Source organism: Megascapheus bottae, chromosome 6 (assembly GCF_031878675.1).
Source record: "Megascapheus bottae isolate mThoBot1 chromosome 6, mThoBot2.hap1, whole genome shotgun sequence".
NCBI classification, from domain to species: Eukaryota; Metazoa; Chordata; class Mammalia; order Rodentia; family Geomyidae; genus Megascapheus; species Megascapheus bottae.
Window position 1 is genome coordinate 37,069,889 of NC_143514.1, and position 26,255 is coordinate 37,096,143.

At 39.4% G+C, this 26,255-nt stretch overlaps 1 protein-coding gene across 1 annotated transcript; it reads right to left on the bottom strand.

Annotated features, from left to right (window-relative positions):
* Cth (cystathionine gamma-lyase) lies at nucleotides 1-25,202 on the bottom strand. Its single transcript, XM_090334616.1, has 12 exons — nucleotides 24,809-25,202; nucleotides 21,035-21,116; nucleotides 19,633-19,728; nucleotides 18,727-18,836; nucleotides 16,365-16,496; nucleotides 14,210-14,267; nucleotides 13,543-13,620; nucleotides 10,351-10,503; nucleotides 8,478-8,599; nucleotides 5,106-5,158; nucleotides 416-554; nucleotides 1-245 (listed from the first exon to the last, which is right to left on the bottom strand). The coding sequence occupies exons 1-12, from the start codon at nucleotides 24,977-24,979 to the stop codon at nucleotides 237-239; spliced, it is 1,203 nt and encodes a 400-aa protein (XP_090190742.1). The 5' UTR covers nucleotides 24,980-25,202; the 3' UTR covers nucleotides 1-236.
* Nucleotides 25,203-26,255: the final 1,053 nt, after the last annotated feature.

Genomic DNA, 26,255 nt, shown 5'->3' on the forward strand with positions numbered 1-26,255 from the left:
ATTAGCAAAAAGATAGTAACCGAATTGATCTATTACAATAAAACATAAAGAAACTTTCCATCAGGAAAAAAACCCTAATGGGTTATAGTTGTGAGAAGTTATATGGTGCCTTCAAATTCCCATTTGAAAAGGCTGCAAAGGCTCATTAGTGGTCCCATTGATTATTCAGATGATGTCCCATCTTCTTGAGAAGCAGCTTCTAATAGCAGCCATGGATGGCTAGTCTTAGCCTTCACTTAAGGATGCTATAGACAGTGCACAAGAAAAACACAATATTATATCTAGAGGCAAAGACTTCATCTTCCACATCAGAATACTTTCATCCTTTGGATTTACATTTTGAGTTTCCTGCACATTTAGACACACACACACACACACACACACACACACACACACACACAACCAAAAAACTTACTGCTGCCTTCAAGGCTTGATCAAGATCATTCAGAAGGTCTTCCTCATCTTCTAAGCCCACAGAGAGTCGAATCAATGTGTCACTAATTCCAAGGATATCTCTGTCACTCTTAGGCACTGATGCATGGGTCATGATTGCCCTGGAAGAAGGTATGGATACATTTTGATCTCTATATTATGTTATTGAAGCATATGTCTGTCTCATATATTGCAATTAGCTTTAATCATTTTTTCTGCTCCATATTTATGCTCTTATAATTTTTCACAGGAAAGAAAATATTTGGGCTGGACAGTGGTGACTTGCTCCTGTAATCCTAGCTACTCAGAAGCCTGAGATCTCAGGATCACGGTTTGAAACCAGCCCAGGCAGAAAAAGTCCAGGAGACTCTTATTGCTAATAAACTACCCAGAAAAGTGGCACTGTGGCTTAAGTGTTAGAGCACTAGCCTTGAGCACAGAAAGGCTCAGGGGCAGTGCTCATGTCCTGAGTTGAAGCCCCAGGACTGGTTAAAAAAAAAAAGTTGGTATTGTTATCCAACCATGGTAGCACATACCTGGAATCCCAACACTTGGAAAGCTAAGGCAGAGGACTGAATTCAGTCAGGGCTACATAGTGAAATTTTTGTATTAAAAAATCAAACCACTTTTATTCAAAATTTTAAGTGAAAATCACAATTTTTAAAACCTACTTATACTATCTGTTAGTAATACTTAAAAAAAGACACTGAGGATATCTGTTATCATTACAGAGGAGACAGGCTATCTTTAAAAATGTACATTTGACTACATACCTACATGAGGGTTTGATCAGAAAGCAAATGACCAGTATGCTTGGCATATACTTATGAAATACCTGTTGTATCAAGAGCTTATGGAATTTAATCAGGAATTCATGGATTGCTCTAGAATTTAAAATCTAGCATCACAATTAGTAACCAGGAAGTACCAAGAATCTATCTTATAGGCCATAATGTAGAGGCCTTGAAGAGTTTTCTAACTAGAAACTTTTCATTATCAAGATGTTTAAAAGTATATCACTAGAACAGAAGACACTGTATAAAAGAAATACTCACTACCTGACTTGTGTAGTTATAATCTCTCTGCACATCACCCTTATAATAACAGAACAGTAAATTAATTTATAAAGTACACCACTATTATGAATCAGGAATTGTAGTAAAGATTATGAAACTAAGAACAATGAAATATTTTCTCTCCCTTGGATAATTAGGTAAAAGCTAAAGCCTAGCTATTTTCGAGGCAAAATAACCTACAAAGAATATCAAACCAGTATGGACAAAAAGGACTACCAGAGTTTAGAAAAGAGACACCTTTGCAGATGGAGGCAGCATAAAGAAGTAACGTAGTTTCCAAAGTTCATCCTCTCACCACACACCACCAGTGAAATCAGTGCCTAAGCTGTGTTTGCCTAGCTCACTTTAGACTCCTGGTAAAACTCTTTAGTTATGGTCTGAGTAAATGGAGAGAGACCTTGATTATCCATCTAATGGAGTGTTGGTTTTTGTTTTTTTTTTGGTTGGTTGGTTGTGGGACTTGAACTCTAGGCCTGGGTGCTGTCCCTGAGTTCTTCAGCTCATGGATACTGCCCTACCCCTTGATTCACAATGCCACTTCTGGTTTTTTGGTGAGTAATTGGAGATATGAGTCTCATGAAATTTTTAGTGCCTGGGCTGGCTTTGAACAGCAATCCTCAGATCTCAGCCTTCTGAGTAGCTAGGATTACAGGCATGAGCCACCATGCCTGGCTTCTAATGGAGTTTTTACACATAAAGATCTCCTTAAAAAAATGCTCTGCTTTGGAAGGATCTTAATTTCTCAAAGGGGAGTACACATGTAGTAATAAGAACTTGGCCTCACATGTCAATAGACTTGGGTATGCATCTTGTTCCCTCCACACATGGGCTTGTAATGTTATAAAAGTTACCTGCTCTGAGCATTTACTTTACTTTTATCTGAAGTAATAACAGGTAGTACTGGCTGTGTGCCTATCAAGAGGCAGGTATTCTAGTAAATGATCTGTGTGTATAATCTCATTACCCAACAATTGAATAACTTTTACCTTGTGAGTAGAAAAAAATACTGTTTATGAGGCAAATAGCACCTTGCCAGACATGAAATGTGATGAAACTTGGTCTTGGGCTTCACAGCTTCCATAAGTAGATAGGTACTTATCAGCAGAATGGCACCCCAGAAAGATGTGCAGTGGTTTCACCCTCTAGAACTGACTCCTCTCAGAGACTAAACTTACAGAAAAATGAGAAATACAAAATAAAGACAAGGGCTGAGGATATGCTTAGTGGTAGCGTGCTTGCCTACCAAGCATGAAGCCCTGGGTTCAATTTCTCAGTACCACATAATTTTTTTTTTAAAGCCAGAAGTGGTGCTGTGGTTCAAGTGGTAGAGTGCTAGCCTTGAGCAAAAGAAGCTCAGGAACAGTGCCCAGGCCCTGAGTTCAAGCCCTAAGACTGGCCAAAAACAGAAAAAAATAGGTAACTTGCCTACACAAACATTAATTAAAGAAACATACATTTCAATCAAAAGAAAGAAGGAATGAAGAAAGGAAGGAGAGGGAGAAAGGGAAAGAGGGAGAGGAGAGAGAGGGGGGGAGGGAGGGAGGGGTTAAGGGTTTACAAGTACTAGAATGTACCAGATGCCTAATAAATAAGAATTCATAGTCTCTATGATGACTTAATATGTTAAACTTAACCCAGTACATGGGCTCCACTTCGTCTCTTCCTGACTGCAGTTCTTGGATGAGCAGAGATGGGAGGTGCAGAATAAAGGCTGACAGAATAGATACGTCCTGACCTAAATTCACTTGTCCATTGGCGTGAGGATTATAGCCTACACTGGATGTCTGAGAGCCAAGTAACTTTACACCACAGCCCTAAATAAATCAGGACACATCTATTTTGAAGGAAAGAGCCTTAAAGCCATACACATTGCATTACTGTGAAAAAAATTTTTCATATGCTCAGTGTGCCCTCTTGTGCATCCACACTTCCTAGCAGGCATCTTGAAAGACATGAAAACTTATTACCTGAACCATTTCAAATCATTATTTGGATACTATGTATTTTAACTTCATGAGATTGTTTGACCATCTTATAACTACCAACTATTGTGAGAAGGCAGGAAATATCCTCCAACATCCCTGACATTACTCAATACAATGATTCTAAAACACAGTTGCTCCATAAACATGTATGAAAATTAAAACAAAAAAATCATGTGCACTTAGAACAGTTAAAAATTATCAGGCAATGTTGTTGCCTTATCCTGGTATAATAAGTACAATGACCATATAATATATGGTCATAGTCACATACAGTTCACAAATGCTTAGTGGGACAAGTAATAAACAATCATTAGTACTTTAATTGTTAATCCCATTGTATGCCTAGTGGTAGAGGTTCGATTACTCGTTACTACATACATAGAAAAAAGTCAGAAGTGGTGCTGAGGCTCAAGTGGTAGAGCTCTAGCCGTGAGAAAGCCCAAGGACAGTGCTCAGGCACTGAGCTCAAGCCCAGGATTGGCAAAAAAAACCAAACAAACCCCCCCCCAAAAGTGAAATTTAATGGTTAATAGCACGAATAGGTCTCAAATCTAATCTGGGCCCCTTTCACCTTCTGTCACTATTTTTAATTGTAATTAACAGAAGGGTTACATTATATTCACCAGATAGAAGGTACATTACTTCACACACACATTGATACCCCTTCTCAATGTTTTTGCCCCCAGTTTCCTCCCCCCACTGTCACTATTTTTGTTGTAGTCAAAAGCTCAAGAGTAGAAGTACCAATATATTCTGTGTGACTTTCGAGTGAATCTGCTAAACCTTTTGGATCTTTGTTTCCTTGCTTATAAAATAAGCTGTTTGACCTCATGTGGTGTCTTGGTCTAATATCTTCTGGTTCTTTAATAAAACAGATGAATTGACTGGGTCATATAGAGAACAGTCTAGAGCATAAAATTAGAGTTTGGATGTAATTTGCAGACTTCATAGTGCCATGAAATATATTTATCTTACAGAAATCTGGCAGTGTCTAGTAAGGTTTTTCCTAGGACTGGTGGCACTGAGGCAGAAGACAGAATATAATTACATCTGGAATGTCCTTCCTTTAGGCAGAAAAGGAAAGGAAACAACATTGGGGGGGGGTACATCTGACTAACAAGTAAACACCAGTAGCCATCAACAGGATCTCCATCTGAACTGAGTTATAGAGCATTCTGACCAGTCACCTAGTGTCATACTGTTTTTATCTTCAGTTATAGCCCAATTTTTCATATTCTCTTTTCAGACAATCAGTAAAACTAACATAAAGACAGAAAGGTGACTGTGATGACACTGGCCTTAGGAAGCTGAAGTGGAAGAATCACTTGAACACAGGAATTTGGGACCAACATGGGAAATATAATGGAGGAGAGAAGGGAAAAGAGGAAAGACAGAAAAGGAAGAATTATTTTGTTAATTAAAAAGGAAAAATATTAAAGGTGTTGAAGGCATGGCTCAGATGATAGAGTGACAGCAAATGAATGAAAGCAAGCGTGATAGCAAGTTCAAGTCCCAGTTTCAAAAGAGAAAGAAAGAGAGAGAGAGAAAGAGAGAGAAAGGAAGGAAGAAAGGGAAGAAGGAAGAAAGAGAAGGAAAATATAAAGATACTTACGGAAGCTCAGCGAGACTTTCATATCCTCCCAGACTCTCAGCTAGAGTAAATACCTACCAAAGAAAATATAAATTTAGTACTTCTAGCAAAATAAAAGTTCTAAAACCCAAAAGTAAATTTTGTGCATGCAAGCTCTGGGGCTTGAAATCAAGAACTGAGCACTATTCCCAAGCTTTTGTGCTAATGGCTAGTGCTCTACAACTTGAGCCACAGCTCCATTTCTGGATTTTTGCTAGTTAATTGGAAATAAGAATCCCATAGACTTTACTGTCCAGGCTGGCTTTGAAGCTGGCTTTGAACTATTATCCTTAGATCTCAGCCTCCTCAGTAGGTAAAATTATAGGTGTGAGCTGCCAGCAACTGATTTTTTTTTCTCTTGCTTGTCCTGGGGCTTAAACTCAGGGCCTGGGCACTGACCCTTTGTACTCAAGGGTAAGCACTGTACAACTTGAGCACAACTACCAGCTTTTTCTTAGTGGTTTTATTGGAGATAAGAGTCTTGTGGACTTTTATGCCTGGATTAGCTTTGAAACCCAGTACTCAGATTTCAGCTTCCTGAGTAGCTAGGATTATAGGAATGAGCCACTGGCACCCAGCTTCAGCTCCTGATTAAAAGTAAATGATTTAACAAAATATTTCTGGTACTAAGGGAATAGAAAATGATTTCAATTATGAATAAATATTAGGTAGAAGGGAAAGTGGGAGATAATGAGGAAGGGTTCATAATATTCAACAAGAAATGTACTGAATACCTTACTTATGTAACTGTAACACCTCTATATATCACTCTTACAATAAGATTTAAAATAATGATAGGAAATAAATATTGATTAAGAAACTCAGCGGAAAAAAGAACAAAGTCTGTAACAATCATTTCCCATATACATGATATATTTAAACATGTAGAACACAAAAAGATGACCGAAGTGAATCTCCTATATCACTGTAGTTGGCTGCTATAATTAAATATCCCATTTGAATTCTAAAGCCTCAAATGGATCACACATAGATCAAGTTCTATGGTTATCTTTAAAATAAAAATCTCTCCCAAGTTATATATCCCTGTTAATATATATACAACTTATTCAATTACTCCCAACTGGAGTAGCCAGGGAAAAGAGAAGAAGAAGAAGAAGAAGAAGAAGAAGAAGAAGAAGAAGAAGAAGAAGAAGAAGAAGAAGAAGAAGAAGAGGGGGAGGGGAGGGGGAGGAGGGGGAGGGGGAGGGGGAGGGGGAGGAGGGGGAGGAGGAGGAGGAGGAGGGGAAGGAGGAGGAAGAGGAGGAGGAGAAGGCGGAGGAGGAGGAGAGTTTTGTATTAAGTATTTCCTATAGTCTAGCCCAAAGGAGCCTGTGCCTCACAGAAGCTTGGCCTCCAGAGGGACAGCATTAGGGAAGCCATTAGAAGTGAAGTCTAGGGCCGGGAATTTGGCCTAGTGGTTAAAGTGCTTGTCTAGCATGCATGAAGACCCGGGTTCGATTCCTTGGTACCACATATATAGAAAAAGCCGGAAGTGGTGCTGAGGCTCAAGTGGTAGAGTTCTAGCCTTGAGAAAGTCCAAGGGCAGTGTTCAGGCCCTGAGTTCAAGCCCAGGACTGGCAAAAAAAAGAAGTGAAGTCTGGAGAAAGAGCACTGTCATGATGAGTGGATTTGTAGTTCTAAGCTAGGAATAAGTCAGGTTTCTTGGATTAATGTCCAAGAAAGTAAGTATGCATTATGAACATATTGCTGGGGCCACTCTGGTGTCTTGACTCCTTGCTCACATGAATGTCTTTTCTACATGTAGCCAGCTTCTCCATTTCATTTTCTGCAATGGTGTGATACAGACAGGGGACCCTCATCAGCTCCAATGCCATGTGGTTTAAACCCTCTAACCACCACCATTGTAATCTAACTAGCCTTTTTATAAGCTATAGTTGGTGGCTTGATCTTGAGGATGATAGTGTGTGTGTGTGTGTGTGTGTGTGTGTGTGTGTGTGTGTGTGTGTGTGTGTGTACTGAAGTTTGAATTAAGAGCCTTGCTCTCTCACTTAGTTTTTACACATAAGACTGGTACTGAGCCACATCTCCACTTCCATTTTTATTTATTTATTGCTTCCTAATTTTCTCATGGCATTTTTTGCCCAGGCTGGCTTTGAATTGTGATTCTCAGACCTCAGCCTCTTGAGTAGCTAGGATGATAGATTTGAGCCACCAGTGACCAACTGAGGGTTGGGCCATTACGAGAAGGCCCAGGAGGAGGTTAGGTAATTTGAGGCTACTACTAAGCTAGGTGGCCCATGAGTTCTCATGACAGTGAATTGCTCCAAGACCATGTCAGACCCCTGTTACCCTCTCTCATTCCACATGCCATGCTATCTGCTACAAGGCCCGCACCAGACACCAAATTGTTCAGAACACCTAATGTATGTTCTCAGCCTCCAAAACTGAGAACTAAATAAAATTCTTCACAGAGTAGTTCATATCAGATATTTTGGGATAGCAACAAAACAAACAAATCTATCCATCTTTGGATGTTTTGTAATTGTAACATAACTGATGAACCAGTCTGATGTTATAATACCATAGAGTTTTGCTTTCTTTCTTTCTTTTTTTTTTTGAGACAGGGTCTTGCTACATTGACCAGGCTTGTCTCAGACTCATGATGTCAAGTGATCACCTGCTTCAATCTCCAGTTAGTTAGGATTACAAGTGTGTGCAACTATGCCTGGTTTAATTTTAGAAAATATTTTTAAAAAATTACTCATACAGCTGTATTAAATTAAAGCTATCTTTGTAACTTTAGAAGTAGACAGATCTGAGACAGGAGAGCTTTGATTAATCTGATATCGTCTTGATGGCTATACTATTAAATGTTCATCTGCTCCATGAGGTGAAATAAGCACAGTTAGTGGTATTCTACAGACCTCTCATTCAGGACTACTGAGAACACCCTGCCTTTTGAAAGTTAAGACAAAAGCCTTTCTTCCTTCACCACTAGGCATCCTCTTTTCCAATACCTTTCCTCTCTTTCTCTCTCACCTGAGATAGGCTGGGAGGAGAGAGATTTGTAAGAAAGACTTCAAAGCAGCTTTGTGTACTATACGGCACAGAATTTTGAGGTCTTACTCCTTCCTTTGAAAAAGTACTCTCTATTAAGAAACTTTGAAAACCTATGCCTTCCAAGATTCCAGCCTTCTCAACCCAATCGCAGGGCCTGGAAAGCTAAGCAAAGGAACATACTCCCATGTCTGCTGCTCAGCTACTCTAGTTTGCACCATGTTAACCCAAGGCTTTCAGGGTGAAGTTCATGGGTTTGACCAGAAGGTATGAAATTTACAGTGAGAGCTAAGAAGGTCTGACCCCTACAAATTAAAACCTGTTTTGAACTTTTACCTTTAGGTTCTTGAAGAAAGTCGTGGCATGTTGAAGAGTGCCCTTAATGTAAAAGGTGACCATTCCAGGACAACCTGTGCACTGACGCTTCAACAACTCATGCTGTGGATGAGAGGGCAGCCCTAGAATCACAAGGGGCAGGAAAAGGCTGTTTTTACATCAAACCATTTTTTTGAGGGGGGAAGGTACACACACACACACACACACACACACACACTATCTGCTTAAGGAAACTGCAAACAAGCCTAATATGAGGTTAATGACTGCCCACAACTGACTCTTATTGTAGTCCCTATTTACTGCCAGTGTTATTTATTTTATAGTGTGTGGGTGTGGGTGTGGGTGTGTGTGGGTGTGGGTGTGTGTGGGTGTGGGTGTGTGTGGGTGTGAATTAGTACTAGGGCTGACTCTACGGTCTTACTTAGCATTTTTGTGTAATCCACTTGAGCTTCACCTCCACTTTTTCTCCTCCCTCCTCCTCCTCCTCCTCTTCCTCCTCCTCCTTCTGTTAATCATGGGCCTACCCCCTCTACTTCTGGCTTTTTGCTAATTAATAGGAGATAAGAATCTCTTGGACTTTTGTGCCTAGGCTGGCTTTAAACTTGGATCCTCCTACCTAGGATTAGGGATGTAGCCCCCAGCACCTGGCTACCTTTTTAAGTTATACCAAGTTATTGTTCCTACCCTGTCCATACACCAGCATCCTTCCCACCAGGAGAACTGAACTCTTGAAGGACTTTTGCATATGCTGTCACATTAACCTGGACTCCCTTTGGTTAATGTACATCCTTCTGTAATATTTTGCTTATAATGTATTATCCATGAGGACAAGTTCAGTTCCTTTGTTAATATTGGACTCTGATTCCTATTAAAATAGTTGGCTGTTGGTATACATGTTTTGAATGAGACAGAAATGTCTTGTCTATATCTTTTAACAAATGCTACAGTTTTCAAGACATAGTTCAAGATGATTCTCCCTCCACCCAAGATATACACCAGTCTATAGCTCTTTACTCTATTCAAAACATCTATATCTTTTGTTTAAGAATCAATCCCATTTTATTATACTATTTTCTTTCTTTCTCAAGCCCCACAACCAACAACAAAAAACAAATAAGAATCTGAGGGGACAATTGGTACCTAAGAGTTAAGTTTCAATGGAACAAGCTTCTCAAAGTCAGAGTTATGCTGAACATTAGACTAACAAGATTATAAACAAGGAAGTGAAATTGTGGCTCAAAGTGGTAGAGCACTATCTTTGAGCAAAAGACCTCAGGGACAATGACCAGGCCCTAACTTCAAGACCCAGGACTGGCAAAAAAAAAAAAAAGAAAGAAAGAAAGAAAAGAAAGAAAAAATATATACACAAATCAACTCTCAAGGACAGCGCTGCAGTCTTGGAACAGGTGTGTATATAAACCCCTTACTGTTAAACACTGCCACTGGAACATGTACCATATTAGACTAATGTTTCTTTTGGTTTGGTTTTTTAAGAAATAAAAGTTTTGTTTTGTAACTCAGGCTGGTCTCAAACTCAAAATCCTTCTGCCTTTATCTTCCAAATGCTGGAATTATAGACATGTACTACCATGCTCAGCCAAGACCAAATAATAATAATAATAATAATAATAATAATAATAATAATAATAACAACAACAACAACCAAGGACCCATATTACTACAGGGAAACAACGTCACAGTCACAATGTCGCCTTTTGCCAAACCTATCACAGTCTGATACCAAAATAATCGACAATAGTAATAATCATAAACATTTGAAAAAACCTAGTTTACAAATTATATGAACAAATGCTCAGGATAACCCTTGAAGCTGTGCTATGTACACATCTGCTTAAATGTTAAATGGTCATACCAGGATAAATAACCTTTTCTACACGGGGATTAACTTCCAGGAATTGGGCCACTGCCATTCCATTTTTGAAATGCTTCTCCATTCGTAGTTGTAGTGTCTTCAGACCTCGGTTACAGAGGAAACAGTCAAAGGGGGATGGAACGGCTCCAAGAGCTGAGAAATAAATTCACGGTGGGTTAGTTTGAAGGCATTGTGGAACTCAGAAAATTCTGATTCTTCTTTTCATAATATATGACAGTGACAGTGAGTCTGAATGCTTTATTTTAGGAGAGAAGCTAATATATGAAATAAATCCTGAAGCACACTTAAATGATTGCACTGTAAATTAAGAAGGAAAAAATGTATCCTGTAAATGAAGTAATAATCCAGAATTATTGAAGTGGCTCAAGTGGTACAACATCTGCTAGGAAGCACAAAACCCTGAGTTCAAACGCCATGAGAACACATATTTTAAAAAATTCCACAATAATATGTTCTTTTCCAATATGAACTAATTAGTCCTCTATATGAGTTCAGTGACATATACTGTCCATTGCTTCACCTCGCATTTCTTTGAAAAATTATAACAATACACAAAGAAAACAGCAGTTTAATTATAAGAATTACTGGACATTCTACTAGCTTCCTAACCTTTAAGTAAAGCAGTATATGATTTTTACATGCAAAGGAACTCCAGGAAATGTAAATGAGGTTTTCCTTTGTCGTTTTTGTCTTATTTGTTTGTTTATCTGTCTTTTCAGAGGACAGAAATGGTGGAACAAAGAGTGAACAAATGCAGCAGTGGTACTCACTAGATACTAGGTTGAAATGAACTATACAACTCACAGCTGGGGGATAGGCAAGAGACACTAATATGAGGATGAAGGATGGGGTGACATCGTCCAAAAAGAAATCGCTCATTACCTGATTTATGAAACTATAATCCCTCTTTACATCAACTTTGTTATAACAATGAAAAAAGACTCTACATGCTACTAGAACACATAGTGCATTTGTAAATTTTATAAATGAAAGGTCATTTATTAAACAATAAGCTTTCTTCTCTCCTGAATTCCCTCCTTAGTAACTTTAGTACCTCATCCGTAGAAAGCCATTTTTATTTCTAGTTACAATTGTATCTTATCCGTCAAGTTGCAAACATCAAAATCCCATTTCCATAGTTTAGATATATTAAACAATATAAACAGGAAATGTTCCTACATATCTATTTAAAAATTCAAAATTTGTAGACTTTGAATGCCATGTAAAATTAACCAAAATTCCAGGTACAAAAGGTAGAGTAGTGGCTCAGGAGCATGGGCTAGTGGTAGAGTGCCTTCCTAGCATGCATGAATCCCTGGGTTCAATTCTTTGGTATCACAGACACAGAAAAAGCCAGAAGTGGTGCTGTGGCTCAAGTGGTAGAGCACTAGCCTTGAGAAAGTCCAAGGACAGTGCCCAGGCCCTGAGATAAAGCCCCAGGACTGGAGAAAAAAAAAGGTCTAGTAGTATATGAAAACCAGTTTTTCCAATTTTTTTTTAAAAAAAAGCTCTATTAAGTTGAGTGCCAATGGCTCATGCCTACAATCTTAGCTACTCAGGGTTTTTAGTCCTGGGTCCCTCCCGACCTGCAGGAGGGATAGAGAGAACATGCCCCATCAGAACGAGCAGAGGATGAAAGGGTCGACTTACAGCCCGCACCCAGCCCTCCCTCACCAGAGGACAATCGTCAGGGAGACCAGTCAAGGCAGGAACTCATTTATTGAGGAAGTCCATTCAGCTAACATAGGATGCAGGAGCCTATCAGCACAAAGGTGGGCAGGGCGGGGGGAGGTAGGTAAAGAAGCAGAATCATGTGCTGTCCGAGAGGGTGGAAGGGTTCCAGGCCAATCCCAGAGGTGGCCTTACTTTACATCACAAACCATAGCCACGCCTTCCAACCAGGTGACAGGCACCATCTCAGCCAGGTGCTGTCCCAAGACCAGGAAATGAGCACTGGGCCACAAGTTAGGCCTCTTTTTCTACAGCATAGGTTTCCATTTCCCTGATGTGACATGCCCCACACTCAGGAAGCTGAGATCTGAGTATCTGAGTTCAAAGCCAGCACATGCAGACAAATTCATGAAACTTATTTCTACCCAGTAAAAGGGCAGAAGGCAGAAGTGGGGCAATAGAGTGGTAGAGTATTTTGCCTACCATGCATGAAGCTCTGAGTTTGATTCCTCAGTACTACATAAAACAGAAAAACCTGGAAGTAGTACTGTGGCTCAAGTGGTAGAATGCTAACCTGAGCAAAAGTTGCTCAGGGATAGTGCCCAGGCCTTGAGTTGAAGCCCCAGGACTGGCAAAACACACATACACAAACATACACATACACACACACAAGTCAGAAGTGGGAATCTATGATTCAAATGACAAGAGTACCAGACTTGAGCAAAAAGCTAAGGAACAAGACTCAAACTGTGAATTCAAGTCCTGTATCAGCATACACAAGAAAATCTAGTAAGTCTTAAAAACGAAAATTCATTTGGACCTAAACAAATCATAATTAATATGAATATAAAAGGCCAGGAACAGGTGATTCACATCTGAGGATCATAGCTCAAAGCCAATCAAAAAAGTCTTTGAGACTGTTATCTCCAGTTAACTCACAAAACATCCAAAAGTGGAGCTGTGGCTCAAGTGGCAAAGTTCTAGTTTTGATTTTATGTGCTCAGGAACAGTACCCAGGCCCCAAATTCAATTCCCAGGACCAGCAAGCAAGCCCGAACATGTGCACACACATGCATATGCGCGCGCGCACACACACACACACACACACACACACACACACACAAATGAAAAACTTAACTCAAGGAAGTTAATATTTGAATGATGAAAGTTTAAAATCAAATTCAGCAGAAAAGTTCACCAAACTCTATCTCCAAAATAATCATCAAAAAGTAGAGGTAGCTTAGCAAGCCTGAGGCTCTGAGTTCAAACCTTAGTATCACCAAATTAAATTACATTAATATTGATAGTATAACAAAATTCACTTTGTGCATCATGTTATAAAGTTTCTTATGCTATATAAACTATATTTTACAACTACTTTTTCAGTTCCTCCAAAAGTCAGAACTTGCTTCCCTCTAAATGTTTAATAACATTCACACAGATATAAATTTCAAAAGGAGTCACCAGTGGCATGGAAGGAAATCCAGGCTTATTACTTACTGTTCTGCAAGAAGCGAAGCTTTTTATTGAGGTCCTCAGAATTAACAGACACTAAGCCCATGACAATATCACTGTGACCTAAAACAAAGCAAAACATTGACAGAGGTTAAGATGTAGTTCAATGGTAGAATACTTGCCTAGCATACACAAGGCCTTGTGTTTCATACCTAACATGGAAGGTGAAAATATATTTAAAACAATTTATGTTTGGTCCTTGTATCATAATTTGGGGTAGAGGAAACTAATTAAGAAAAAGTCCTAAAGTAAGCTTGACAGAAATAATACTATACATCAAACAGTAAGATAAAAATCACTAAATAAGAGGATAACCTTTATTATTTTTTTTTTTTTTGCCAGTCCTGGGCTTAAGCTCAGGGCCTGAGCACTGTCCTTGGATTTTTCTCAAGGATAGAGCTCTACCACTTGAGCCTTAGCACCACTTCCGTGTACAACCTACACAGAAAAAGCTGAAAGTGGTACTGTGGCTCAAGTGGCAGAGCGCTAGCCAGGTCCTGGGTTCAAGCCTCAAGACAGGTAAAAAGAATTCTACAGACGTCACAGGTAAATCCTACACAATAGTAGAAGAAAAAGGCATAAAATATAAAACTCCGTATCATTTTTTTCATCGTGGAGAAAGCTGATTCTATGTAGACTGTGCATATCTTACCATTCATGTATTTAGTTGCAGACTGAATACTAATATCAGCCCCCAGAGCCAAAGGGCGCTGAAAGACAAATTCATAATTACTATTTTTCACAATGCTTTCAATAATTTAATTTGTAAAGATTTAAAAGCTGAAAACCTGAGATATTCAGTTCTTTGAGTACTTTGATTAAAGTTTCTATATTATTTTCAAGAAAATATAACCCATATATTATAAAATGGTTAAATACACAAATAGAATTTTGATTTGACTTATGAAGTAGATCCTTACAGGAACAAATATACCTAAAATCATATTTATCTTAATTCAATTTAGAGTGTATTTACCATCATGAAATATCTTACTTTATCTACCATCAGTGCTATCAAGAAAGCACTGTTAGTTCCCAAGTGAATATACTAGTTATTTTTATTCATTATGCCTTCCTTAAAGATTGCTCAGAGACAGTCACCAGCATCAACATACATGAGACAAATATATGATTTCTTCTTCAGATAATTACTAAATTTTTACTTAACAATTCCATTGCTGTTTTTTTTTATCAATACTAGCTTCACAAAAGCAGATACATCTTAAAATTTTCCACCATGTAGGATATTATTTTCTCCTGGACTCCCTCCCAACAAATCCATATAAAAAATAAAACTACTTAGGGCACAGAGTTTGGCCTAGTGGTGGAATGCTTGCCTAGTATGCACAAAGACCCATGTTCAATTCCCCACTACCACATACACAGAAAAGACTGGAAATGGTGCTGCGGCTCAAGTGGTAGAGCTCTAGCCTTGAAAAAGCCCAAGGACAGTGCTCAGGCCCTGAGTTCAAGTCCTAGGACTGGCAAATAATAATAATAATAACAACAACAACAACAATAATAATAACACTATGAGCCAGGTACTGGAGGTTCATGCTTATAATACTAGCTACTTAGGAGGCTGAGATCTGAGGATCATGGTTCAAAGCCAGCTGGAGAAGCCGGGTGTGGTGGCTCATGCCTGTAATCCTTAGCTACTCAGGAGGCTGAGATCTGAAGGTAGTGGTTCAAAGCCAGCCTGTGCACTAAAAAGTTTATGAGACTCTTATCTCCAATTAATGACCAGAAAATGGAAATGCCACTGTGGCTCAAAGGGTAGGGTGGTAGCGTTGAGCTGAAGAGTTCAGGGACAGTACCAAGGTCTTGAGTTCAAGCCCCATGACACTCTCTCTCTCTCTCTCTCTCTCTCTCTCTGTCACACACACACACACACACACACACACACACACACACACACGCAAACCATCTTGGGCTGGAAGGCTTTTTGAGACTCTTATCACCAATGAACCACCAGAAAACTGGAAGTGGTACTGTGGCTCAAAGGGGTAAGGCACTAGCCTTGAGCAAAAGAGCTCAGAAATAGTACCCAGGCCTCATGTTCAAACCTTACAACCAATAAATGCATAAATAAATAAACAAACAAACAACAAACAAAACTATATGTGGGATTTGAAGTTACAAGTTCCATGGTCAGGTCAATACATCTCAGCTTTTTTATAACAATTTTCTGCGTGTATCTACACTTGTCACTTATAGCAGAGATTTTAGCATATTATGATTCACTCAAGACATAAAGTAATTCATACAAGCATTCAGCAATTTTAACGTAAAATATTATAAACTAATCTTTTTAGATTTGTAGTCATTACAACCTTATAAGAAGCTTGTCACAGGTGGATTATGGCTGCAATCCTAGCTACTCAAGAAGATGAAATTTGAGGCTCACAGTTTGAAGGCCCCCACACAGAAAAGTCTATGAAACTCTATATCTCCATCTAACCAGTAAATAGCTGAGAATGGAACTGTAGCTCAAGTACTGGCATGGGAACCTTGAGCAAAAGAGCTCAGTGGCAGTGCTCAGGCCCTGAGTTCAAGTGCCAGGACCTGCACTATAAATAAATTAATTAAAAAATAAATGTTATACGGTACCATAGATTTTAAAAGATGCTAGCTAACAAAACACAAACATCCAAATTTAATTTTCTTCTAATCAATAATTGAGATTGGATTTCATGAGTTTGATAATAACTTTAATATAAACTAGTCATTAATTTTCTTAGTTACACATAACCATGTAGTCTATTAATCATACTAAAAGAACAAACAAAAGTATTACTGTCATTTACCTGGAAATACGCAGACATGAAAGTGTTATCCACAGCCAAAATAATGTCTTCATGCTTGTGGACAATATGTGCACAAGCTTCAATGTCAACCACCTTCAAGCTAGGGTTTGTGGGGGTTTCAATCCAAACAAGCTACAGTAATTCAACAAATAACAACAGTTTGTAAAAACTACACAATTAAATAAAACTGTACATATATCTCTCGCTCACTAGCTCACTCCCTCACCCGCTCTGTCTTTCTGTCCTTGTCTTTGTCTCTCTCTCCATCTCTCTCTGACTCTCAGGACTTTCTGCTCTTGCTTGGCTTTTTCCACTTAAGGCTAATACTCTACCATTTGACCTGCACACCTTCATTTTCAGCTTTCAGGTTTTCAGGTTAATTGGATGGAGATAAGAGGCCCTCAGAATCGGCAGCCCAGGCTGGATTCAAAACATGATCCTTGGATTTCAGCCTCTTGAGTAGATAGGATTACCAGTGTAACAACTCATCTTTGTAACAACTGAGGAGGCTTTTACATTATATTATTGAAACAATATGGACAATGAAATTGGAAATTGAAATTCATTGAAATTGAAATTGGAAATCTATTCTTTGGTTCTATTATTTACTGTAGTATCCTTCAGAGCCTGGAAAAGCCACTATGCTTAGGGTTTTTTTAGTTTAGCAAACTTCTTCTCCACATTATTCCTCTCACAGTATCTCTGACAACTTGTTACTAATGCTAGCATAGTAAGGCAGTTAAGAATTGAGTGCTCTTGAATACAAAACACATATTCATACATACATATATACATTCATACATACATACATGTGTAGTGCTGAAAAATTAACCCAATGCCTTGTGCATGCTGGCCAAAGGTTCTACCACTACATTACACCTACTTAAAAAAATAATCTTAACAGAACATTTCTAAAACAGCATTTATCCGGCATTTATAACAAGCAGATCTCGTGCATCACCTCATTTAATCACAATTACTTTTTCATGAAGCAGGTACAATTACTTTTTACAAATGAGGAAACTGAAGTCAGGCAGTAGTGGTCATACCTGTAACCCTAGCTATTCAGGAGACTGAGATTCTGAATGTTGTTCAAAGCCAGCCTCAGCAAAAAAACCTGTGAGACTCTTCTCTCCAACTAACCATCAAGAGTTCTGAAATGAGCTGTGGCTCAAGAGATAGAGTGAAAAAGCTAAAGAACAGCACCCAAGCCCTTGAGTTCAAACTCTAGCACTGGCATACACCAACACACAAACACATACACACACATACACAATTTGGTTTGTTTCTTTTTTGTTTTTTATTATTTATTTATTTATTTTATTTTTTTTTTGCCAGTCCTGGGCTTGAGCTCAGGGCCTGAGCACTGTCCTTGGACTTTCTCAAGGCTAGAGCTCTACCACTTGAGCCTCAGCACCACTTCTGGCTTTTAGCTATGTATGTGGTACCGAGGAATCGAACCCGGGTCTTCATGCATGCTAGGCAAGCACTTTAGCCACTAGGCCAAACTCCCGGCCCGTATTTATTTATTTATTTATCCACTTCTGGGGCTTGAACTCAGGGCATGAGCACTGTCCTTGGGCTTTTCTCAAGGCTAGCACTCTACCAATAGAGCCCACAGCATCACTTCTGGCTTTTTCTATGTATGTGGAGTTGAACCTAGGGCTTCATGCATGCTAAGCAAGCAGGTTAACACTAAGCCATGCTACCTGCCCCTGTTTTTGTTTTTTAAAAAGGTGTAACCCAGGGCTGGGATGTAGCTCAGTGGCAAAGCGCTTGTCTAGCAAGTGCAACGTCCTGGGTTTGATCCCCAGTACCAAAAAAGAAAAGACAAAGAAAGGTGTACCCCAGTCTAGTCTCAAACTCGTGATCCTCCTGCTTCATCCTCCTCATTAATTACCGGCATGTTTGTTTGTTTGTTTGTTTTAAAATTGAGGGGCCACGAGTTTGGCCTAGTGGTAGAGTGCTTGCCTAGCATGCACGAAGATCCAGGTTCAATTCCTCAGTACCCTGTACATAGAAAAAAGCCGGAAGTGGTGCTGAGGCTTAAGTGGTAGCGCTCTAGACTTGCAAAAGCCCAAGGACAGTGCTCAGACCCTGAGCTCAAGCCCAGGACTGGCAAAAAAAAAAAAAAAAAAAAAAGAAACAACTAAACCAGCATTTGAATTCATTCAGAAATTCTTAGATGAATTCATAATCAATAAAATCAATAGGCTATAATGCCTGTGAGATATCAGGCTATGTTAATTGTGTAGGTATTCCAGTGGCTTCTAAAAATATTTTTATTCAGATTTAAATTATATTCTCTAGTACACAGAAATGATGAAAACAAGAAAAGACTAAACTAAAACTAGTAAGTTACCTTGGTTTCTGGTGTAATTGCTGCCTCTAGCAATTTGAGGTTGGTACAATCCACAAAAGAAACCTTCAATCCTAAGTCACCTGCCACATACCTGAAGTATCTGCCCGTACCTGAGGCAGAAGAAAATCAGATAAAATAAAAAGAACATTGGATTAAGAAATGTATTTTCCTTACAACACTTAAAATAGTAAGAAAAGAACATTACATTAAGAAAAATTTTTTCTTATTATATTGAGTGAAGTAAGCTAAGCAAGGCTTAGAAAGAGAAAGGGCACATGTTTACTTTTATATGTAGATATTATACCTAAAATATAAATATATATGAAGACATACATGGGCATGTATATAGATAATGTATTATAGATATAGTATATTATAGATACTGTATATTAGTCATGTTATATATTTTATACATTATATACTCAGGAGGCTGAGATCTGAGAATCAAAGCTCAAAAACAGCCCAGGCAGGAAAGCTTATGACACTTCGGTCTTTAATTAACTACCAAAAAGCCAGAAGTATAGTTGTGGCTCAAGTAGTAGAACTCTGGCTTTGAGAACAAAAGCTCAAGGACAGCACCCAGGCCCTGAATTCAAGCCCCTGGACCAGTAGCCCCCCCCCCAAATAGTACTATAAAATATCTCTCTACACATTATCTCCTACACAGCAGACTATGTTTGAAAGTTGATCAAGGCCTACATCTCATTCTAGCAGTTTAAATTAATACAATTAATACTAAACAATTTGTTATCAGCCGTTTCAGAGCCTAGAGCTTACCTATTAGCACTTCTCTTGAGCCTGTCACATCTTTCAAAGAAAATAAATTATTAGAAATAATAATAATTCGAAGTTTAAGTTGTTATATTTAAAATATTAGCCAACACCTGAATGAGAGAGGTTACCTACCACCATACACATCATCCATGCAAATAACTTGATCTCCTGCTTTTAAAAGATGGGCAATCGTCACAGTGGCTGCTAAGCCAGAAGCAAAGGCCAAACCTAATATAAAAATCAAGTAAGAGTAAGCAAAAAAGGCAGACTTGAAGCAAAGAGAATAAACACAATATTTACTTGTTTACTTTATGCCACTCACTGCTGCAAATAGCTGATGGCCCAGCCATCATTGTTGAGTTGCCAGAGTTCTACTGATTAATGTCATAACAAAATCTCCATTCTAATTCAAGAGTAAGATAGTTTTGAAATAATATGTATATATATTTATATGAGTGCATAGACTTTTATTTCCTATTCACTGTTCTGCCCTTACTTATTATCATTTATATGAAAACTACAAGGATGACTTCACAATATTGAACCAACAATAGGAACAATTTAAAAAGAAATCCAAGGAAGGGATTGGGAATATGGCTTAGTGGTAGAGTGCATGCATGAAGCCCTGGGTTCAATTCCTCAGTACCACATAAACAGAAAAAGTCAGAAGTAGCACTATAGCTCAAGTGGTAGAGTGCTAGCTTTGAGCACAGAGAGGCTCAAGGACAGAGCCTAGGCCCTATGAGTTTAAGCCCCAGGACCAGAAAAAAAGTCCAAAGAGTTAATTCCTAGACTCAGAACACATTATCAAGGATGATTAGGTTTCGCTACTCTGAGGCTCAAATTATCAAGTGAACGAACCAGAGTATAAGAAAGTTTGTATCTCCATAACTATTTTTTAACCTCTACCAGCAGCTATAGATGAAAAATGTAGTCCTATGAATACTAAATAATAAACACTGGTTTTGCCATTATATATATACTTATTTTTTAAGAGTTTAAATATGGTTTTTAATACATGGCTAATACAGATTGAGGCTGGAAAGAAGCCTGGACAATTGTTTCCTATGATCTTAACCACTATAATATGTTGACTTGTCTTTTTTTAAAAAATATATACAACCAAAAGATTTGGGGGCCAAAACTTACTCAAAGACAAAGATGCCAGATTAATTTCAATTTAAAATATATCTAAAACTATTGCTATACTGTAAATTCATGCACTAAAATCCACTGTACACAAACCTAAAATTGCCAAAAAGACCAATTAAAACATACTCTCTTTCAAAAGAATGACAGCAGGACACTTTTATAAAGAAACTTCTCTATTTCATATACATACTTATTTTTATCTGATGATTCCACATGTGTCTATTAGAATATCCTATTGGAATATCCTAGTCAGAAAGACCAGGTCTTAAAGTAAGAGTTTTGAGCCAGCAAATCTCTTATTTCTTTCTCGTTCTACATTCTGTACCTCTGTGATGCTGTCTATACATTTAAAAATCTCTACTGTCAACTAAAAGTCACTTACTATACTTAGCTCCATCAAGTGCTGCCACAACTTTTTCCAAGCAATTTCTAGTGGGATTCCCAGAACGGCTGTATTCAAATCCCTGAGAAAAGGAAGCAAGACTTGTATAAGGACATTAAGTTTATCATCAGATTTTAATGAGGATATCTCCACAACTATGTATTCAACCTAAGTTAACCTAAGACAACCCAAATAGGATGTGTTTTGGTGTTAGAGAGAAGTGAAATAGAGTCATAGTTATGGTGAAGTAGAAAGACATTGATGGTGGCCAAACTGAGCTAGAACTATGTATCTATCACATATGAGCAGACTGTGTCCAGGTGAATAACACTTCCAAGAATAATCTAAATGATCTGTACCATGCGAGGAAATTACAGATACCTAGTTCATAAAACTGTGGTGTGAGAATAAGTTATATATCATCACTGCTCATTTCCTGGACCTGCTCATTACCTGTTAACCATTTTTGTGGTCAGTTGTGGGATTTGAATTCTGGGCCTGGGCATTGTCCCTGAGCTCTTCAGCTCAAGGCTACCACCCTACCCCTTGAGCCACAGCGCCACTTCCCGTTTTCTGGTGGTTAATTGGAGATAAAAGTCTCGCAGACTTTAGAACCTGGGGTATCTTTGAAACACAATTCTCAGATCTCAACCTCCTGAGTAGCTAGGATTACGGCTATGAGCCACCACGCCTAGCAAGCATACCACTATATCCTGTTAGGCTCAACTTTACTTATTATTCTGAAACTATTAGGAAAAAGGAATTACATGAACCCAGAGTAACTTCATAATCTGTATTTCATTTTGAAGAAATAGTGATGCAAGTAAGGAACAGATTTGCACTACAAAAGTGATTTCAAGCTGGGCTTATGATCCCTATCTATTCAGGAGGCTGAGATCTGAGGATCATGGTCCAAAGCCAGTCAGGGCTAGAAGCCCATGATATTCTTATCTTCAATTAACTATCAAAAACCAGAAGTGAAGCTGTGGCTCATATGGCAGAGCTACAGCGTCCAGCCAAAAAAGCAGCACCTAATTCCTGAGTTCAAGCCTAGGATCGGCAAAAAGAAAAACAAATAGTGATTCCAAAATTAGAAAGTAATTCTTGGCACAGCCACTCCATGTAATACTTTCTGAATATTTGCATTGCTTCTTTTTCTGCTGATACCTCTCATCTTGTCATTTTATTGAGCCTTATGATCTGCTCTGAGGGAAATGAAGCCAAATATAATGAGACCTAGAGGGTGTCAAAGCCAGAAGTTCAAATTTAGGACTTGAATATTAGAAGTCAAGCCAGGTGTTGGTGGCTCACACCTGTAATCCTAGCTACTCAGAAGGCTGAGATCTAAGGAGGGTGGTTTGAGACCAGCCAGGTCAGGAAAGTCTGTGAGATCTTATTCCCATTTAACCATCAGAAAATCAGAAGTAGAGCTGTGGCTCAAGTGGTAGAGAGCTCATCTTGAGCAAAAAGAAGATCAGAAAGAGTGCCCAGGTCCTGAGTTGAAGCCCCAGGACTGGCACACATGCACACACACACACACACACACACAGTCTTATAATTTTTCTCTCTTGACTCATACAGCACATAACAACACACAACTATTATTTACACCTTTGTTTCTGATTGCAGAGTACCCCATATTGGTAATAGTAATTTCTGAGTTGTATTGTTTTGTTTCCTAATTTGGACTAGTGAACAGAGTTAATAAGGCTTGAGGATATCCCCATCATACTCCACCAATACTACCTTCTGTGTCACTTGTAGTTGTAAACATCAGGCCACATTTTTAAAAAGCTTGGAGTTTTGCAGCAGTTGCCACAAAAAGGAGTCCCTTGTTTCTATAACTATTCACTAGTGAGATGCAAAGCAATATATTTCAGTGGCAAATTTCCTCTTGAATTCAATGGCTTTTCAAATGGAACAAAAGAATTAGAAACCTCTCATTCAACTCTTCAAATTCTCTTTCTTCTTTTACCTGATTTTGTTGAAAGGTACTAAGCAGAATATTGTGGATTTAGGCATCCCTGCATGCTTTCTGAAAACCTTTCATTATTCATGTCATACCTGAATGGTATGCACTAAGTTCCAAAGCTGAGGGAGCCATATATGCTGTAAATATATACCAGAAACAAGCTACAAGCTTGGAAAAGTGATTGTCTACACACTTGTGTTCCAAAATACAGTAGCTGGGGATATCCTAACTGATTGTGGAAACAGCCTTAGAACGCTACCACATAAAACAGAGGGCTAACTCTTTAAGAATATTTTTTAAATTTATATAACACATGAAGTGGTTTTGAAAGCATAGTCAATGCTTAGTAGCTACAATGTTTATTTAATGAATTTGTTCTGAGACTCAGCAACTTTTAAGTATTCCAAGATTTATCCAATATGCCACAGAAAGAAAGAAAGAAAGAAAGAAAGAAAGAAAGAAAGAAAGAAAGAAAGAAAGAAAAGAAGCTAGGTGGTTAAATGAAGCCTTTCTCATCTGCATAAAAGCCACTTATGCATGAGTCTGGGTCAGTTCCTTTTCTATAAAATGTAAACTGTCCTACCCTCTAACCAGGTGTTGTGATGACCAAATGGAACAGAGTAAACACAAAGTAATTGAGTAATCACTGTATACCATACAGCTTTATAAATACCAACAATATAGTGGTAAGTACTATTATTATCTATGTATGTAAAATCAATTTGAGGTTTGGCTAGAATCAATAACTTCCTCAAGGTTATCCACCTCAGTAAGGATGCTGACATTGTTCAAACCTGTATACTTTAACTGTATGACTTGTGCTCTTAATCACTAAGCCATACATGATGCAATGGATTCAATTGTTACTAGCAATGTATCCTGCAGGAGGGGTTCAGATTTGTAACTCACTGCTGTTCAGACTAGAACTGCTGTTAGGATTGGATAGTTACTGCATACAATACTATGAATAATAACTGCATACAATACTACTAATAATAACTGCATATAATACCACTAATAATGTGTAAATATATATAGCTGGCACACTGTAGGTGGTCACAATGCAGGCACTGGGAATGATCTTAATACTAGTTATTACCTTTTAAAGCTGACTCCTCACTAGATACTTAACCATTCTGCTAAAGGTAATCAAAGAAGTTACGACCCCTTTTTCAAATTAAAATTTTGTCCGAAATCACAAGAATTTCATCTCGTCTGAAATAGAAAGTTGGACAAACTGCTCTGTCCAGTCCTGCTTATCAAAGGAAATAACGAGCCGTGGACCAGTAAAATCCACAGGGAACTGCAAGGAGTGCAAGTATGGAAAAATCCTTTCAGGTGCCCTCCCATTTGTAATTCTTATCAATTACATGCATGATTCCTTTTAAAAGATAAGCCCTCCTCGGGTGCCATGGCTCAGGCCTGTAATCCTAGCCACTCAAGAGGCTGAGATCTGAGGATCGCCGTTCAAAGCCAGCCCCGACACTGAAGTCTGTCAGACTTTTCTCTTCAATTAATCACCAGAAAACTACAAGTGGCACTGTGGCTCAAGGTGGAGGGTAGTAGCCTTGAGCTGAAGAGCTCAGGGACAACGCCCAAGTCCAGAGTTCAAGCCCCAAGATCCCCCCAAAAAGATAATCTCTCCACTTTCTCTCTCTCTCTCTCTCTCTCTCTCTCTCTCTCTCTCTCTCTCTCTCTCTCTCTCTCTCTCTCTCTCTCTCTCTCTCTCTCTCTCTCTCCTTTCTCTCTCCCTCCCTCCTTCCCTCCCTCCCCCCAGCCCTGCCACAGCAGCCCCAGCTCACCGAGCTCTTGCCAGGGGTCGTTTGCTTGAACGTGGTGGACAAGGAGATGGGAGGCACCACGGCGCTGGAATTCCATTGCTCGGGTTCCTGGCCCACGTGGATGGCCTGCGTGGCGAAATGTTGGAAGCGAGGCTGAAAACCGTAGGGGGACGTGTCTTGTTTTTCCTGCATAGTGAACTGCAGAGGAAGGGTGAGAAAGGGAAGAAGGAATGGAAGAGGAGGAGAAGAAAAAAGAAAGAAGGAGAAGAAGAAGGAGGAAGAGGAGAAGGAGGAGAGGAGGAGGAAGGTGTAACTCGGGAGTGGAGGACCAGAGAATCCGGAGAAACAGAGCTACAAGGAGTGTGTTTGACCCAGCTCCAAGTGGTCAGAAGCCAGACATCACACTGACTTCAGGGGCTGCTATGCTTACTAAGCCACCAAAGAGGGTTGGCCCGTCTCCGTGGGGCGGGACCAATCCTGTCCAATCAACGAAGGCCCTTGAGCATCCCTCGATCCTCATTGGCTGGAAGTTGAGGCGTTTCCCCGCGCCTCTTCGACTCCGAGCTTCCCCCCCAGGCAGAAAAGGAGGTGGCCAGCGGAGGTGCCCGCGTCATTCCCGTATCTTGGCCTTGGCAAAGCTGCCAAGCCAGCTCCTGTGAATCTTTCCTGGGTCTCGGTGTGACCTCAAGGCCAGAGGTTCACCCTGAGCGTGGAGACAGGCTTGCCGGGTGTCGAATAACCCACAAACAGACCACACACACACACACACACACACACACACACACACACACACACACACACACACACCCTCCTCTTCCTGCTAGCTTGTGCCGGGTGTCGAATAACCCACAAACAGACCACACACACACACACACACACACACACACACACACACACCCTCCTCTTCCTGCTAGCTTGTGCCGGGTGTCGAATAACCTGCAAACAGAACACACACACCCTCCTCTTCCTGCTAGCTTGTGCCCCCTGACCTCCCCAGCCTTTGTCCTGACCGACAAGTTGAAAGACAGAGGTCAGTAAAGCAGTGGCCCTCGCAGAAGAATTGGCCAATAGAATAGAATTGGCCAATAGAATTCATTAGGCGGAGTGCAAGTCTTCTAAGATACGCGGACTCTGTAACATCCCCCGGGGTTGGCCATGGTTCACCCTGGCCATGAAGGGCACATTTGTAAACAATAGCCACGCTACTGCCCCGTGAAGTTCAAACCAGAGCTGAGATCGCAGGCCTACATGTCAAACAGAGACGAGGTAAAGGGCAGAGAAAGGAGATTCATTAACTGGCAGGCATGGGAGGACAACACTTGGAGACCTCTTCGACCACCTTCAGAGGGACAGACATCAGTTTCCGGTTAAGTGGGAGGATTAGGTTGAATCCCATTTCTTGAACTCCAGAAAATCAAAACAACAGGTTTTGTTTTTTGTTTTTCCTTAAAAAAAATAATAATCCCAT